The 16038-nt window shown below is 42.9% G+C and overlaps 1 protein-coding gene, 1 long non-coding RNA gene and 4 other non-coding genes across 6 annotated transcripts; all 6 read right to left on the bottom strand.

Moving 5' to 3' along the window:
- Positions 1-763: 763 nt before the first annotated feature.
- trnar-acg lies at positions 764-836 on the bottom strand. The gene has a single exon. It is a non-coding gene; the product is annotated as a tRNA-Arg (tRNA).
- A 472-nt stretch (positions 837-1308) lies between these two features.
- Positions 1309-1381, bottom strand: trnar-acg. Its single transcript has one exon. It is a non-coding gene; the product is annotated as a tRNA-Arg (tRNA).
- A 346-nt stretch (positions 1382-1727) lies between these two features.
- trnar-acg lies at positions 1728-1800 on the bottom strand. The gene has a single exon. It is a non-coding gene; the product is annotated as a tRNA-Arg (tRNA).
- Positions 1749-3693, bottom strand: LOC118207363. Its single transcript, XR_004761370.1, has 4 exons — positions 3621-3693; positions 2666-2704; positions 2265-2369; positions 1749-1815 (listed from the first exon to the last, which is right to left on the bottom strand). It is a non-coding gene; the product is annotated as an uncharacterized LOC118207363 (long non-coding RNA).
- On the bottom strand, positions 2420-2492 carry trnar-acg. Its single transcript has one exon. It is a non-coding gene; the product is annotated as a tRNA-Arg (tRNA).
- A 1140-nt stretch (positions 3694-4833) lies between the features above and the next one.
- On the bottom strand, positions 4834-14916 carry LOC118208661 (nuclear ubiquitous casein and cyclin-dependent kinase substrate 1-like). The gene is made up of 8 exons (XM_035383543.1): positions 14544-14916; positions 10959-11008; positions 10610-10700; positions 9509-9555; positions 9035-9181; positions 8112-8264; positions 7861-8001; positions 4834-6843 (listed from the first exon to the last, which is right to left on the bottom strand). Exons 1-8 carry the CDS (start codon positions 14558-14560, stop codon positions 6611-6613), a joined length of 879 nt encoding a protein of 292 aa, XP_035239434.1. The 5' UTR covers positions 14561-14916; the 3' UTR covers positions 4834-6610.
- Positions 14917-16038: the final 1122 nt, after the last annotated feature.

The following is a 16038-nucleotide window of genomic DNA, read 5'->3' as shown; positions in this document are numbered from 1 at the left end:
GTCGTTTAAAATAAATAAAAAATCTCGTGACATTTGTTGTCGTGTATAGTCTTAGAGATGCGTAACCATTATCCTTAGCGTCACTGGACCTGATGTTTGGGGAATTTTTTTATTAATCATACGGACCTTGATTAGCTGCAACACTCTTGGAATGGATGTGGCCCTTGATTGACCGTATCTTTCCAGTTCTGGGAGGAGATTCAAGCTGTGCTGGGTCTTAACAGGCAATTCTTGGTAGATTGTAATTGAATTGTTTTAAAGGAGGTTCTTCAGCATAGTTAAAACAATTTTTACTGTAAGTTATTTCTTTCATATGAAATTAAATGTAATTCAACTGAGAAAGTACATCACTGTTTTTGGGTCCCGTTTATTGGCTGGATTATGTGTAAAGGTAATTTCTCAGATAACCTAAAAAAGATTGCAAAATAAGTAGTTCCCGTATATATGACCAGTAAAAATGGCTGATCCGGCCAGATTGATTGCCAGAAATGGTACTGATGAATCAAATGTAACATGGAGAGAGTGCAGTTCTTGTTGGTAGATGCCATTTAACAGGCACCAGAAAGCAATTCCCATGGAAAACATGTTTTCCATGTTGGCAAAAAACAAATATACAAAAACATGTTTTCTCTCAAGGACTGGGTCTCTATCAGAGCTGTATAGATGGAGAGGTGTTATATTTAAGTCGACTCAAGTGCAAGTATTTTGTATATTTGTTTTTTGCCAATTCATGGGCTGTTGACTCATAATCTGTAAAAACAGACGAGCCAGCCAGGAGTCGAACCTGGAATCTTCTGATCCGTAGTCAGACGCGTTATCCATTGCGCCACTGGCCCTGCTGCTGGACTGTTCTGGGTAAAGAGACAGACCCTGGTTGGTGACAGCATTCTTGCACACCACACAGGGGCTGCATCTCCAGAGGTTGTGGTGTCCAACCGATTCCAGAATTGAATTGTTGTTTTAAACCATGTTCTTCCATGTAGCTGATCTTCCCATTTTATTTGTAAAATAATACTGCTTTCATATTTATCTTAAAGAAACATGAAATTGTATGTAATATTAATGGAGAAGTTGCATCACAAATTGGCTATCGTTTATAGGCAGAGTTAGATGCGTAAATGTAATTTCTCATATAACCTAGAAAAGGTTGTCCAGACGTGGGTTTACATTTCTGTTTTATATGAATTCAGGTGTTGCAATTAAGGAGAGTCAATTTGTATGTGAGCCACATTTATTTTTCATTTTATTTTTTTCCCCAACAGTAGTTTAATTCTTGGCCCATTAACATGCATGATCAGTAAAACCCAACGAGCCAGCCAGGAGTCGAACCTGGAATCTTCTGATCCGTAGTCAGACGCGTTATCCATTGCGCCACTGGCCCTGCTGTTGGGCTGTTCTGGGTAAAGAGACAGACCCTGATTGGCGACAGCATTCTTGCACACCACACAGGGGCCACATCTCCAGAGGTTGTGGTGTCCAACTGATTCCAGCCCTTGCAGGAATTGAATTGTTGTTTTAAACCATGTTCTGGTTTCCCAATTTATTTGTAAAATAATATTGCTTTCATATTTATCCTAAACATGAAATTGTATGTCATTTAAATGGAGAAATTGCATCAGAAATTGGCTATCGTTCATAGGCAGGGTTTGCATCGAATGTTCTTTTTTTTTTTTTCCAACAGTAGTTTAATTCTTGGCCCATTAACATGCACGATCAGTAAAACCTAACGAGCCAGCCAGGAGTCGAACCTGGAGTCTTCTGATCCGTAGTCAGACGCGTTATCCATTGCGCCACTGGCCCTGCTGTTGGGCTGTTCTGGGTAAAGAGACAGACCCTGATTGGCCACAACATTCTTGATAGCAATGTGGCTCTTGATTGGCCAAACCAAGCAATTCTAGGATTGTAAAATACGTTGTCCACTTGATGTTGTGAGTTATTATTTTATATGAATAAATTATATATTGCCTAAAATGGTACCGATAAATCCATGTAACATGGAGAGAGTATTTATCTTGTCAGTAGATGCCAGGTAAGAAGCATCATAAAGATGTATCTTAGTAAAACTGTATTTTGTCTCAAGGACTGAGTCTCTGTCAGGGCTGTGTTCAGGGAGTGGTGTCATTTGAGTCAATTGCTGTGTGAGCCAAATTTTTTATTTTTCAAATTCTTTACCAATAGTATTTCAATACATGGGCTTATATTAACAGTGTTCTGGCTAAATAGTTCATTATTGTAATCAGTAGAAACAGACGAGCCAGCCAGACCTGGAATCTTCTGATCTGTAGTCAGACGCGTTATCCATTGGAGGCAGTGTAGCTCTCAATGGCCATTTCTGTCCAATTCTTGGTGCCAATACGAGCTGTGATTTGCTAGACCAAGAAATTCAAAACTCGTGAGATTCGATTCGTGAAAAAGATCTCGAGCCAGCCAGGAGTCGAACCTGGAATCTTCTGATCCGTAGTCAGACGCGTTATCCATTGCGCCACTGGCCCGGATAGAAAAGTGCCCTCTCTTTTCATCAGTCAATTTTAAAAACCTGCGAATTTTAGCGAACTGAAATTGTTCGAAATTGCTGCGCATTACTTTGGACTACGGACTAACATTTTAAGGTATAGGCAATGTATTGATGCATTTATTGAAATCTACCTTACGAAACACGGTTTACCTTTTTGGCACCTAGGCGTGGCTTCCAAATGAAGTTGCGCTGTGTCAAAATAAAGTGTAGGTGTGAATGTTAATAAGGTCAGTAAAGTTAATAAAAACGTTAATATCTCTGCCACAGGCTATTACTAGCTCGAGATTTTACGAGCTTGTTCGAGAGTTTATGTTGTTTCAGCGAAACCAGGCAAATGCTTGTAAACATGAATGATTGAATATGTAATTAGCTACAGATTCTCACTTTAGTTGACTATATATTGAATTACTTTTGCAGATTTACCTTGCGTACATCGTTGGATAATATTTTATGTTTTTGCCATAGCCCTTTAAAAATAGGGGTGTTTTGATCTATTAGCGTGGATCAGATATGTGCGCAGTGCTTGGATAACAGTATTATAATTGTAAATGTACAGCTTTTGCCCGATATGTTTCAGTTATCATTCTGTGAAATTTCCGTTAATCTTTACCCACCGAAGCAGGAAAATAAAACTGCGATTTACCCGATTTACCTCATTCAAGATTCGCGCGTCTCTCAACCCAAGACACTGGAGCAAGCGCTTGGTAAATTCTTGGTAGACATTCGAGCTCTGATTGGCCGCGTCCTTCGATTCTTGGAAGCGATACGTGGCCTGATTGGCTGTCTCCTTCAATTCTTGGTAGCGAACGGGGATTTGATTGGATTTCACTACCAAGGATCACTGAGACTCACGACTACACAGTAACTCGGTTCCAACTGCGAATCTCTTGCATGAGCTGCGACGTATTGCACGCAAGTTACCCTGCAACTCCTTTATTTCCGAATATTTTGTCGCTGATAATGTTTCTTCTGTAGGCAATTCTGGTCAGACTTAAGACCTCACATTTTGGAAGAGTTAACTTTATCCATACTTTCAGTCTTAAAGATAATATGTTATCATGAAAATTTGACTAACACCTCTAGAACATGCAGTGAATTACCTTACCTTATTTGCGGTGGAAATCTATCCCCTCTCTGTCTCCTTCCCTACTTGATAGTCACTCCTTCCATTGTGTAGGCTAGTAAAAGACAAATAAGTAAACAATAAAAAAATAAATAAAAAATCATGGCCTATGATGATATAGTAAAACCCCTGACAAATTGTAATCCAATATAGCTGTATAATTTATGCTGCTATAATGTATGTGCAATATATATTTATCGTACTTGTTAATATTATTGTTTTTATATTCTTTATTTAACCTTCCAAATGTTGTAATCCTATCTGAGGGAAGTCTAGAGGTTTAACTTGCCCCAGCAAACATGCTAATCTGAAATGGTTCAGCAAATGCTGAGCTGCGCAAACCGATAACGTTGCAAGCTATGATCAGTATGAAGGAGTAAATACATTATTTTAAATGGTTCTCGTTATCAGACTTGGCCTCTGAGTGAGTATAAAATAAAGTCATAACTGAGCTATTTTAATAACTTTGTTTGCTTAATACTAGGATAACACAAGTTCAACATGACCGGGAGAAAACCTGTATAGATGGGATAAGGGAAGATAAATTGGAAGGTGGTGGAAGCAAGGAAATCCCACGTGTGGCTTACTTCTGAACTTTTATTATCAGTTTTATTTTTAGTATTAATTACTTAAATGTTTCTGAAAATAAACGTTGAGACCGAAGTTGACTGTGTGTCAGAATACATTAAATGTTTTTTGGGACCACACCAAAAGAGATCAGAATGGCCAATTATTTTAAGGGAAATCTCAAGACTCATGATTTGGGAGGCTGTGTCAGTCATCCTCATAGGGTTACATGCTGAAAACACTCGTTCCGATGCTTCAGTAAAGATATATATTCATATTTTTCCTTTAAAAGCAAAGTACTTTTTATTTTTGTAAAAAAAAAAAAAAACTTACAAAAAAAAAATCCTGGATAGAGGAAAAAAAACATTCATTTTTGGATTTCTTGTCTCCTGAAACTGTACCCCTAGCCCCCCCCACCCACCCCCCCTCCACCTCCCAAAAGTAAGAAAGAAGCCCAGCACAACGGTTTAACCCGTAAGGGACACCTGCGCTGTTCACAAGATGTCAACCGTGTGCTGGGTGCATTACAGAAAATGCTGCGCCCTTCATCGCCTGTTAAAATACAGCACGCCACCAGCATCATGCATGCAGGCATACCCAAAAATCAGCATGTGTCTTCACATCGAAGGTCTGTGGGTGCACGTTTGCGCTTGGGCACACGTTTATTGTAAGTTCAAACCGTACAGCACTTTTAACATGTGCAAGTACCGCGGTGTCTGGGCATTTAGAAAACAGGACGGGCCCTTTCTGCAATCTCATTTCAGTCACATAATCAGGATACGTTAATAAGCGGGAACACCATTAAATACACATGTAAGACTCCAGAGACTGCACGCGTCAAATATTCCAGAATGCAGATTTTTTTTTTAAAGATTTTAGAACACACTTAAAATTCTGAGAATGCACACGTTTTAAAATGCCTAAACAAAGTCCCTCTCACCCATTCTCTCATCCATTCATTCAGTCGCTCCGCAGTTAATTTCAGCTCAAGCTCATGACCGCGCCTTGCTCTTGCTCTTGCTCTTCGGTGAAAAAAAGAAAAAGGTCCTGGACGGTCCGCACGGACCGAGCGAGACGAATTTAGTGGCTCCCAGTGGCCCGTCAGTCTCACGCTCCCTCACACTAATACTGCGCGACTGCACGCGCTGCTGAAGGGCACGAGCAGAGATGAAGGGCAGATCAGGAGAGTCACACGATGGACAGAAACACAAAGAGGAGAGCAGCGCCACCACACTGCAGTCAGGACGCAATCTGAGGCCTGTGGTGGATGTTGGGAGAACATACCACTGATTGAGAGGGAGAAATACATGTTTTTTAATATTCCACCCCCATAAAAACACACACACACACTCACTCACGTGCGAGTATACACACACATACACACAAACGCACACACACTACCAATGATTCCATGCAGATAGAAATACAACTTAAATTCAATTTGCAATTCTGAAGGGGGGGGGGGGTGGGCAAACACAAAAAGCACAACTAATGCTGGAGCAATCTCCTGTGACCACCTGCTGGTTCCACACAGACTCAGCAGGGTTTGTTCATGCGTAAAACGGGGACTGCATATTTCTGTCACTTACTTATTTTTTTATTTAAGTGATAACTTTTGAATATTAACTGCATCACTCTCTCCCGCTTGCGCGCGCACACACACACACACACACACACACACACACACACACACACACACACACACTTATGATATGGGTATTTACAGTTCAAAAACAGAAATGAGCAAACCGTTGAGCCAGGCTGACATGTGAATTGCAATCCCCCAAAGCAGCGTTTCCTCACCAGCGGCTTGCCCTGGTGCTGGAATAGATTAAGCTCATTAGCATTCATTTACAGCTTCATTGATTATGTATGCATTTGAAATCTCTTCAGGTGGGCACTATATATATATATCTTCTGTGAAACAATGTGTGGCTGGAGGCATGTTGATAATTGTTAAAAGTAAGGATTTATGCTCAAGTTATCTTTATTAATCTTTGCTTAAATTTAGGGTGGCTTCCTGGACTGATTAATTCATCACAATTAGAAGCTTAATTAATAGTTCTAGACCTGAAGAGATTTAAGTGAACGGCAAATCTGCACCCGTGATGAACGCAGTGCGAAATCAACAAACACGCTGACCTTTCACCTGTCTGTTTGCAGAACCACACCTCCAAACTACACTTCACTTCCTCAAAGACTTAAAGCCAGGTAGAAATCAATGAACGAGATGCCTGATATCTAGCAGTACTGAACCGACAGCAGGTACTGAAACCAACATTCACCGTGGGCCTGCAGAACCTGAATTAAGAAACTGCTCTAAAGCTCCAAAGTAAAAATAATGGGGAAAACAAATGAAACGAAAGGAACAGGTAAAATAGAATCTTCCAGGCCCCGGAGGACAGCTAGTCTTCCCCAGACGGCACTTCATCTTCTGAGACATCCTCCTCTTCCTCCTTGGTCTTCTTTGGGGGAGGGGAATCTTTCTTCTGTTCGTGCTCTTCCTTCGCCTCCTCTTCCTCTTCTGGGGGGCTCTCTGGTTCCTCCTCCTCCTCGTCCTTGGCGGGGGGGGACTTCTGGACGGTCGAAGCCGCTGGGGTTCGGCCTTTGCCCTTGCCCTTCGCAGAGCTGGGGTTCACTGGGGAGAGGGGTGCACATAGGTAAGCAGCCACATCTACACTGGACAATGCTAACAAGAGCCATGCTTGGTTTTTGGGTTTGCTGGTTTTGATGCATGGCTTTATGGAAGCATCCCTGGAAGATTAAGGCCAGGCATTCAGTCCGCCCCGCCCTTCTCTGTGATTTGGAATGCCCAATCATGATCATTGGTGCACATTCCCGCAACCTCCAACCCTCAGGTTCTGGAGAGCACAGGCAAGCGTTCACTCTCCTCTGAATCACGTGATGTCAGCTGCTGCTTCTTATTGCACTAAGTAGGACCGTGCTAGAGCTGCAAAGCCGTGAGCCATGAGGGAGATGCTTCATTAACAGGTGGACTTAAGGGCAATCGATCAACCAGCAGGGGTCACTAGTGAGCAATGAAACGCTGTTATGGTGCTCTGTGCTGTTGTGTGAGGAGACTGTGGCCCCTGTGCAGGTGTGTGAGGTAGGTGGGGCCCCTGTGCAGGTATGTGAGGTAGGTGGGGCCACTGTGCAGGTGTGTGAGGTGGGTGGGGCCCCTGTGTAGGTGTGTGAGGTAGGTGGGGCCCCTGTGCAGGTGTGTGAGGCAGGTGGGGCCCCTGTGCAGGTGTGTGAGGTAGGTGGGGCCCCTGTGCAGGTGTGTGAGGTAGGTGGGGCCCCTGTGCAGGTGTGTGGGGCCCCTGTGTAGGTGTGTGAGGTAGGTGGGGCCCCTGTGCAGGTGTGTGAGGCAGGTGGGGCCCCTGTGTAGGTGTGTGAGGTAGGTGGGGCCCCTGTGCAGGTGTGTGAGGCAGGTGGGGCCCCTGTGCAGGTGTGTGAGGTAGGTGGGGCCCCTGTGCAGGTGTGTGAGGTAGGTGGGGCCCCTGTGCAGGGGTGTGAGGTGGGTGGGGCCCCTGTGCAGGTGTGTGAGGTAGCTGTGGCCCCTGTGCAGGTGTGTGAGTTGGGTGGGGCCCCTGTGCAGGTGTGTGAGGTGGGTGGGGCCCCTGTGCAGGTGTGTGAGGCAGGTGGGGCAGCTGACCTGTGGCCTTTAGTCGGGGTTTGGGCTGCTTCTTCTCATGTCTGCTCCTCCTGACGCCCTTCTTGCTCCTCCTCCTGGACCGGCCGTAGTCGCTGTCGTCGTCGTCGTCCACCGTGAAGTCCTCATCGCTGCCCGACTCGTCTGGGGGGGGGGGGGAGACAACGGTCAGCTGGGGGGCGGAGAGACACTGAGCAGCCAATCAGAGAGGAGGGGAAATAAAGGGAGGGAGGGAGGGGCGGTGGATCTCTCACCGTCCACGCGGGCCTGGTGCTCTCGGTCCCCGTCCTCGTCCTCGCTGCCCTGGTCCCCCAGCAGGATCTCCCTCTGCTTGGACACGGCTTTAGTGGCTGCCTGCCGAACCTGCCGCACCTTCTTACGCACCACCCGCTCCTCATCGCTGTCATCTGTGAGAACGAGGACGCACACACACACACACACACCGCAAACACACACACGCACACACACACACCGCGCGCACACACGCACACACCGCATACACACACACACACACACCCCGCACGCACACACCGCATACACACACACACACACACACCGCGCGCACACACGCACACACACACACACATACGCCACAAACACGCGCGGACACACACCGCAAACACACGCGCGCACACACGCACACACCGCATACACACACACACATACGCCACAAACACCCGCGGACACACACCGCAAACACACGCACGCACACACACCACACACCGTAAACACGCACCCACACACACACACCGCAAACATGCACACGCACACACCGCACGCACACCACACACCGCAAACACACACACACACACACACACATGCACACACGTGCACACATGCAAAAACACAAATGTAAATCACGTTCGTAATCTCTCTTGCACCATTTATCAAGTGCCCCTTGGCTTGGTTTACTTTCCTATACCGATCTATAAAGCCATTTCAAAATACACAGCAGTTGTGAATAACATGACATTGTTCTCCCTACTTTGTCTTGGGGAATGTAGTGTGCATTCCTACTTATACTTACAAATGCAAATGAAGGCAACTTTGAAAAGGGCAGCCTGTCACTGTACAAGACCGCGAAGGCTAAATGCAAAACACTTCGCTGAACTGGCTGCCCTGTGCAAACCCCCAAGCTAATCAGGCTGCGTATAGGGCGACAGCAGCTGACTCGTACCTGACACTTGTTTCCTCTTCCTTGTTCTCTCCATCCTGCCTCCCTTCCCCTTTTTGGCCTTTTTTGAGTCGTAGTCGCTGTCACCTCCTTCCTCATCGTCATCCTCCTCCTCGCCAAAGTCATTGTCCTCGTTGCTTCCAAAGTCATCTGAAAGGGAGCAAGACAGCTTAGCAAAGAAATCTTCAGCCTCCTTTTAAAAGTCGTATTTTTTTTAAAAGTTTTTTTTCTCCTCTCCCTTTTGTTGAGGAGTTATAAAGGAAAAAATGTGAGGGGAAACAATGCTGTAGGTTTAGCTGTGCAAGACAAGTTACCTGTCTTACTGTACCTCATTGTTACAATACAAATAATTGATTCGTTATGTTAGTATTACACATTCGAGGCCTGGGAGTGTCTCCAGTTGAGTGGAGTGGGACTGGAACTGAGTTTGACTCTGAAAAAACTGTCATCTTCATTTTATTGTGAAAACTGACTCACCTGCAGAATCATTATCTTTGGATTTAGATTTGTCTTCAGAATTATCACTGGAAAAAGGAAAAGAAAATGAGAGAATGAGCGCGTCAAAAAAAGAGCGATACTCATCATGTTTTGTAATGCAACTACCAGAATGATAAATCACTCTATATCCAGCAAGCTGAGCCAATGACTATAAAACACTCGTTACTTATTCATTTAAATGCTTTATGAAACTCAGAGTAAAGGTTCAATTTTATTTATGGGCAGTTCAAAGTACTGCAATGGATTCCAAAGTCTGTTACCCTCTCTGACACACATACATCTTATTATTTGTGAATGATACCATTAATTGCATAGTAGTGTCATAAATCAAATACTTATGCCCAATAGGCATGTATCCAGGACAAGGAAGACAAAGGCCACATTTTCCACACTACATTAACCCCTTCTGTACCGCCCCATTTTTTAACCCAAGCCTGAAAATGACATACCCAAAATGAAATGGTTACTATTCTTGAACCCTTTTGATTTCAGGAATAATCCTGGTCTCTTTTGAAAAGGTAACCCTTGGGAGAGTCCAGGTCTGACTCTTGGAAACTGGCTGGCTGTGTACTGGGCAGAAGTTATACTGCCCATGTTGAGTTATTGTGGTCCCATTGGCTATATATGAGGGACTGCTTAGCCAGTACTGGTCAGAGAAGCTTATAGGTAGGCTTGTTTTTTTCTAAAGAATATATTCAAAGAGATAATAACATTAGTTTATATGCAATACTTTCAGCGTACATGCAACGGCGAAAAGGACAACAATGATTATTCCTCAGGAGAATTGCTAAGTAAAGAATGGACCTTCTATCAAGGTTTCTCCAAGTTTTGCGACAGAAAATGACTTTGGACAAGCTTGTTTGGCCACACCGCGTTACAAATTAAGGAACCGTTGTTGCTAAAACATTAGCATTGTAAAATAGTTTATAGAGATAGAACCGTGAGTTTTAACACTTTCAAACGGTGTATCATGTGATTGCACTGTAAAAAAAACACTGAATTAATACAGCTAATCCTGCAATTTAAGGGGTTTATCTGCCCAGCAGGGAAACCTTGAATCCTGCCTCCTGAACCACACACCTGTCTTCCTGGGAGTTCTTGCCCGTCCGCTTCTTGTGCTTAACCTCACGAGGGGCTCGCCGCTTCTGTCCGTCCCTCCCGTACTCCTCATCTGCATGTCCGCGAGGACAAAGAGAGGGACACGGAGGTCTGTCACACACCCACCACGCCTAACGCACGAGAGCCAATGCACTGCACTGTGAACTTTTACTTTCAAGGTTACAGGGTCAGAGGTCAATCTTCAGCGCTGCTTTGAGAACATACCCAGCATCAAATATAAAAACTCACAGAAGAAAGGGCACAGATACGTTTTTTGTGGTACGGTACATTATTGCACATACCTACACCCCACAACAGCAACGACACTCACCTGCTTCATCTGATTCCTGGAACTGTGCGTAATCGACCACCTTCTTGTTCCTGCACGAAAACAATACACACACACACACGCACACAAACACACATAAACACACACGTACATACACACATGCACCACCGTCAGGAAAAGGCACTGAGACATGCTGCTCTCTCCATTTGCCATACCCAGCACAGAGAACAAGGCAGGCCATCCAACTCCTCTACTTCAGCACATCTCACCACCCTGTCTCTAACTCGTCAGAAGACCTCACGGCTCTCAGACTGACTCGTATGGACAAGGCACTGGTCTGTCCGTTCAGAGACACTTCGCTGTCTTAGCCTCCACTGCTACCCGACTGAGCCAGGGGATGTAACCAGTAACTACACAGTGTAACGTAACAACTAAAATGTACGTTTTATCCGCACATATAGATTGCCACAAAATTCTGAATATGAATGCAGAGCATGTGCAATCAAAATAATATACTTTCAAATAGTTGTACGACGAATAAAGAATCAAAGGAAATGTATGGGATACAAAGAGCTTGCTATTCTGTCGAGACTCTGAGCTAGCCCACCTCAGTGGTGGTGATGATTCCCTCACTGCCTTGTGCATGTATGGCTGAATCAAGCTGCTTTGGCTGGTTTTGTCCTCACTTTACACATAGTTTTCCACGATCCCCTCACTAGCTGCTGTCAGTAAATGCTAATACAAGCCCATTTAGTTGGCTGTCAGTAAAAAGGTAAACTCGTGAACTTTCACTGCAGAAGGAACTCATCCCTCAGTCATTCAGCTCTCCAGTTAACATTTTTCCTTTACATCAAAATGAAACTATTGTTTTTCTGTGTGAGTCATTTGGGAATGGAATGAATAGGCTACGTTTTTATTATGGCTTAATCATTAACACTACAACAGTAAAAAGGTGATTGCACAGAGGGTGGTTTGAACATGATCAGGACGGAGCTTGGATAGGCTTTAAGGCTGCGATGGCTGTTACTAATTTGCATTGATCTACATGCAGTCCATCTTTCAGTTACACAATTTTATGACAGGTGTGTGTAATTGTACTTTTATGTAGTTTTTACATTTTATATATATGAAAGTTAACTAAATATAAACATCTACTTAAAAGACAAAATAACTGTACACAGTTGAAAAGGAACGATACCGAACAAGGCAATCTACTGTATTAACACTGTTGTACTACACAACAGCTTGTACCTTTTAATCTTTTCTGATCCGAGATTAACCTGTGATTGTATAGCTTGGAAATTACATCCCATTAAATGTTACATTTATGCCTGCTTCACAGTCCATAGTCCAGTTAGCTTAGGTAAGAAATGGGAGAGAATTTAACAGGACAGTAATTTTGTTACTGTGTAAAATGGTGTGATAATAGGTAACTTGATTATTAGGTCCTGCAGTTTTTTCAGCCATGACAACCTGAAATTGTACAGGTGACAGCTAGCCTTAAAATATGCACATTAAATGGACAAAACTAATAGGATGGCCACCAAAACTACGGAAAGACCAACAGGCTGGTTTAGAGAATGCACAAGCCTTGGTTCTCTTAAGTCAAAACCCCTCGGATCTATGTGAACTCTTAATCCCCACATTGCCCTGTGTAGTGGGTGGCCAGAGTGGAAGGTCCTTCCACACGCTCTTTATAATTAAAAAATTAAAAGTAAACACTGTCAGGTGTGTTTTCGGCCTGCAGTGTATGCATTTGTTTAATCGGGTCAGAGGAGAGCAGCCATTTTGTCGAGCTCTGCGCAGGAGCAGTGTGAGATCCTCATGTTATTCTGCTATAACTGTTATTCTGATATAGCCTGTAGATTTTCCTAAATGCATTGGTGGATGTCAGCAGTTTTTACATGCAGTTACCTAAACTTTGTGATGCCACTCACATAGTTTTCATAGCTTCACACATTGAAACATATTTTACTTAGGACTAATTAACTAATTTATTGTAATATTTGAGATTGTAAAGTGTGTTTATTCTTTGTACAATTTAATTATAAAAATAGGTTCCTGGGGGCCAGCTATTTAAGGTTGTTTTAGACTGAAAAAATTTATATCTAGCTATGGCTTTAGGCATATTCCCTAAAAGACTTGTTTAGTCCAAAGTCTGTCATTTAAAAAATATATAAACTACTATCTTCCCTGCATATTCACTTTGTGATATTAATTTATTCACCTGTATTTACCAAAAGTAATTTGCCCAAGGGTGCCCCAGCAGTTTTTGGCCACCTAGGACTTGAACCCATTACCTACTGGTTATCCACTCCCTGTTCTTCAGCCACTAGGGGTAAAATTAATTGCCTGTCTGTCTGCACAATTAATTCCAACTGCCCAGGAATTACCGGACACCCTTTCATTTTACATGTTCAGCCCCAAGGGTTGTTTTAAGTGAAAGATTTTGAGATATTTAAATGTATTTCAAATTGAGTGGGCGAAGTGTAACACTTTTTATTTTATTTTATTTTTTTAAGATCAGGTTAATTTAGTATTCTTGTATCTTTCTTCGTCTAATTGTGGAGCAGTAAAAATCATACTGTTTGAATCTGTCAGTCTTTTGGATCGATGCATCATTTCACAAATTATTTATTTTATGGAGACAGACACGAACAGCCTGGTTCTCAAATGTGGAGCGATGGCTAGTTAGGGTTGCACTCCAAACCTTCAAGTCCTTAATGTGATGACGTGGAAAGACTGACTTGCACAACGTAAACAAAAAATGAAACCCAAAAAAACCGCTATTTTGCCCGTCACGTGACCGGAAGTTAGCGTAAACCGCGGTCTATTTTTTCAAGGACATGTAACTTTCTAAAATGACTGCTGTCCGTGGTTGTTGACGATTTGCACGTCTGACTGCGGAGCAACTGAATAAGTGCCTATATAGATTCTCAGGCAGCCGGGCACATTGACATTGTTGATCCATTAGAAACTAATGTGACGTTCACGTTTTGCAGATAAAATGCGCAAAACCTTTCAACTGAATTAATTCAGAAAAGAACGTGGCCAGCTAAGTTATCTTGTGTACCTATGATTTGTTTCTCCAAGTAACCTTAAACGTTATTAGGCAGCTGGGTGACGTTGGTGTGTTTTCACTCCACCTTTTAATTAACCAGCAAGGTGGCTAGCTTATGCAAGTCAGCCACAGGTTGGAACTGAGTAACGTTACGCGACAGGTTAGCTACCTAGTTATATTGACTATAAGCTAGCATCGTCGGCTACCCACCATTCATACGTGACAAAATGGATGCACATATTGGCAAATGTGCGTCATTTCACAGTTGGCTATTTAAAAACCTGAACGATACTAAACAACGTGACTGCCCAACCACCACATGGCAGAAATGTTATTCTGAAAGGGGCTGAAGCTAAACTGGATAACTAGTGATGTGGGAGACGTGCTTCGCGGCGTGGTATTAGCTAGAGGGCTGGCTAACTCAATTTAATTTTAGAGAAACAATACCACAAACAGCAACATCAGCTTGGTAGCTCACATACTTGTATTACTAACGTCAGCCAGGTAGCTTACAACATGCAACTAGCTAGCTAATTGCGAAAACGAAATAGCTCAGTAAAACGTACCTCGTAGGTCTTGACATTTTGCCGTAATACAGCGAAGGTTATAATTACATAAGAAGAAAGCTCCCAAGGAAAATACCTAAGTAGCTAAACCTTGCGGTTCTGCAAACTGTGTCTAGCTAGCCAGCTAGATCGCTTGGCGCAGCTAGCTAATTAGCTGCAGATGGACAAAAAATGAAAGCCAGTTCCACCCTTAAAACAAAAATATAAAGTTGGCGGGGAAAAATGAAGAAATGTGTTTTAAATTTTTTATTTGATTTTTTTTTTCAGAAACACAAAACGGTCAATAAAGCAAACTGAAGCAGTAGGCCCTGCACAACCTAAATTGTCTGCTAGCACTGAGTCACTTCTCTTTAAGCCCAGAGACCCACGGCGACAGCTGACTGGAGCACGAATTCCTCTAGTGGGCAACTGGAGTAAGATTTCAGATCTCCATTGGACGGACTTGCTGCCATTCATTTTTATTGTCCCGCCTAATCACCCCTCCTCACGCTCGGATAGGTTGAGGTGACACTGATAAGAAAACAAAAAGGGGAACACTGAATTCAAGCAGCCGTTATATTCCCGATTGAATGAGAGAGTATAGTCGTTTTAAGTTTACAGTTGTAGCCTGCATAACACTACACCCGCTATCTCGGGTATCTTTTCTAAAGAAACACCGTTAATGCAGAACGGGTTGGTTTTTATCATTTGAAGCGCTGCCTCACAGAACCAACTGATTATAATGTCAGAATCTGCTCCTATCAATGAGATTTCCTTGGGGTGCTGTAGGCTATTGCTTGTAGTTTTAACTGTTAGGCCACATATTATACTGAAGCCTGGGTGTTCGTCAAGAGAGTCATGGGTGTCACAGATTCTCCCCATTTTCTTAACCATTTCTGCGATTTCCTCAATTTTTAGTGCTTTCCCTTATGTTTGGGCAGTTTTGGATGATAAATGTCAGCCTTAACATAGTCTATACAGATTCTGGAATGCTCTGGGTCGGGATCAAGATTCAGATGCAGTCAGATGTTTGATGGCCACTGTCAACAGCATCCCCCGTTATGGTAACTTTCATTGACAAGACGGGTTCCCTCAAAGACCAAACCGAGAAATGTACAACATGTTATACCAAAACAAGCAATAACAGATTATTATTATTATTAGTAGTACTACTACTAGTAGTAGTAGTAGTAGTAGTATAAATAAAATTGGACAGACAGTAACTGTGTTTTATTTTAATGAGGAAATTTGAGCATGATCTGTTTCTAACAAAATTATGTTAATGGTGAAACAGCCTGCTTTTTCTTTCCCCGATTAAATGCACCAGCCTATCAATATTTTACTTGTAGGTTATTTGTTCATAGCAGCCGGTTATAGCCCATAGATTTTTTTGAAACTTCAAGTACTTGTTACTGTTGCTATAGTTACAGGTGTTATTTAAATGGTTTCCCACTGCTGTCCATGAGGTAATTTAATAATAAACGTTTTTCAATTTCTTTCACTTTTTTCAGTTTTC

The sequence above is a fragment of the Anguilla anguilla genome, chromosome 11, assembly GCF_013347855.1.
Source record: "Anguilla anguilla isolate fAngAng1 chromosome 11, fAngAng1.pri, whole genome shotgun sequence".
In the NCBI taxonomy this organism is placed as follows: Eukaryota; Metazoa; Chordata; class Actinopteri; order Anguilliformes; family Anguillidae; genus Anguilla; species Anguilla anguilla.
Note: the sequence above shows the minus strand (reverse complement) of the source record. Positions and strands in the feature narration are given on the sequence as shown.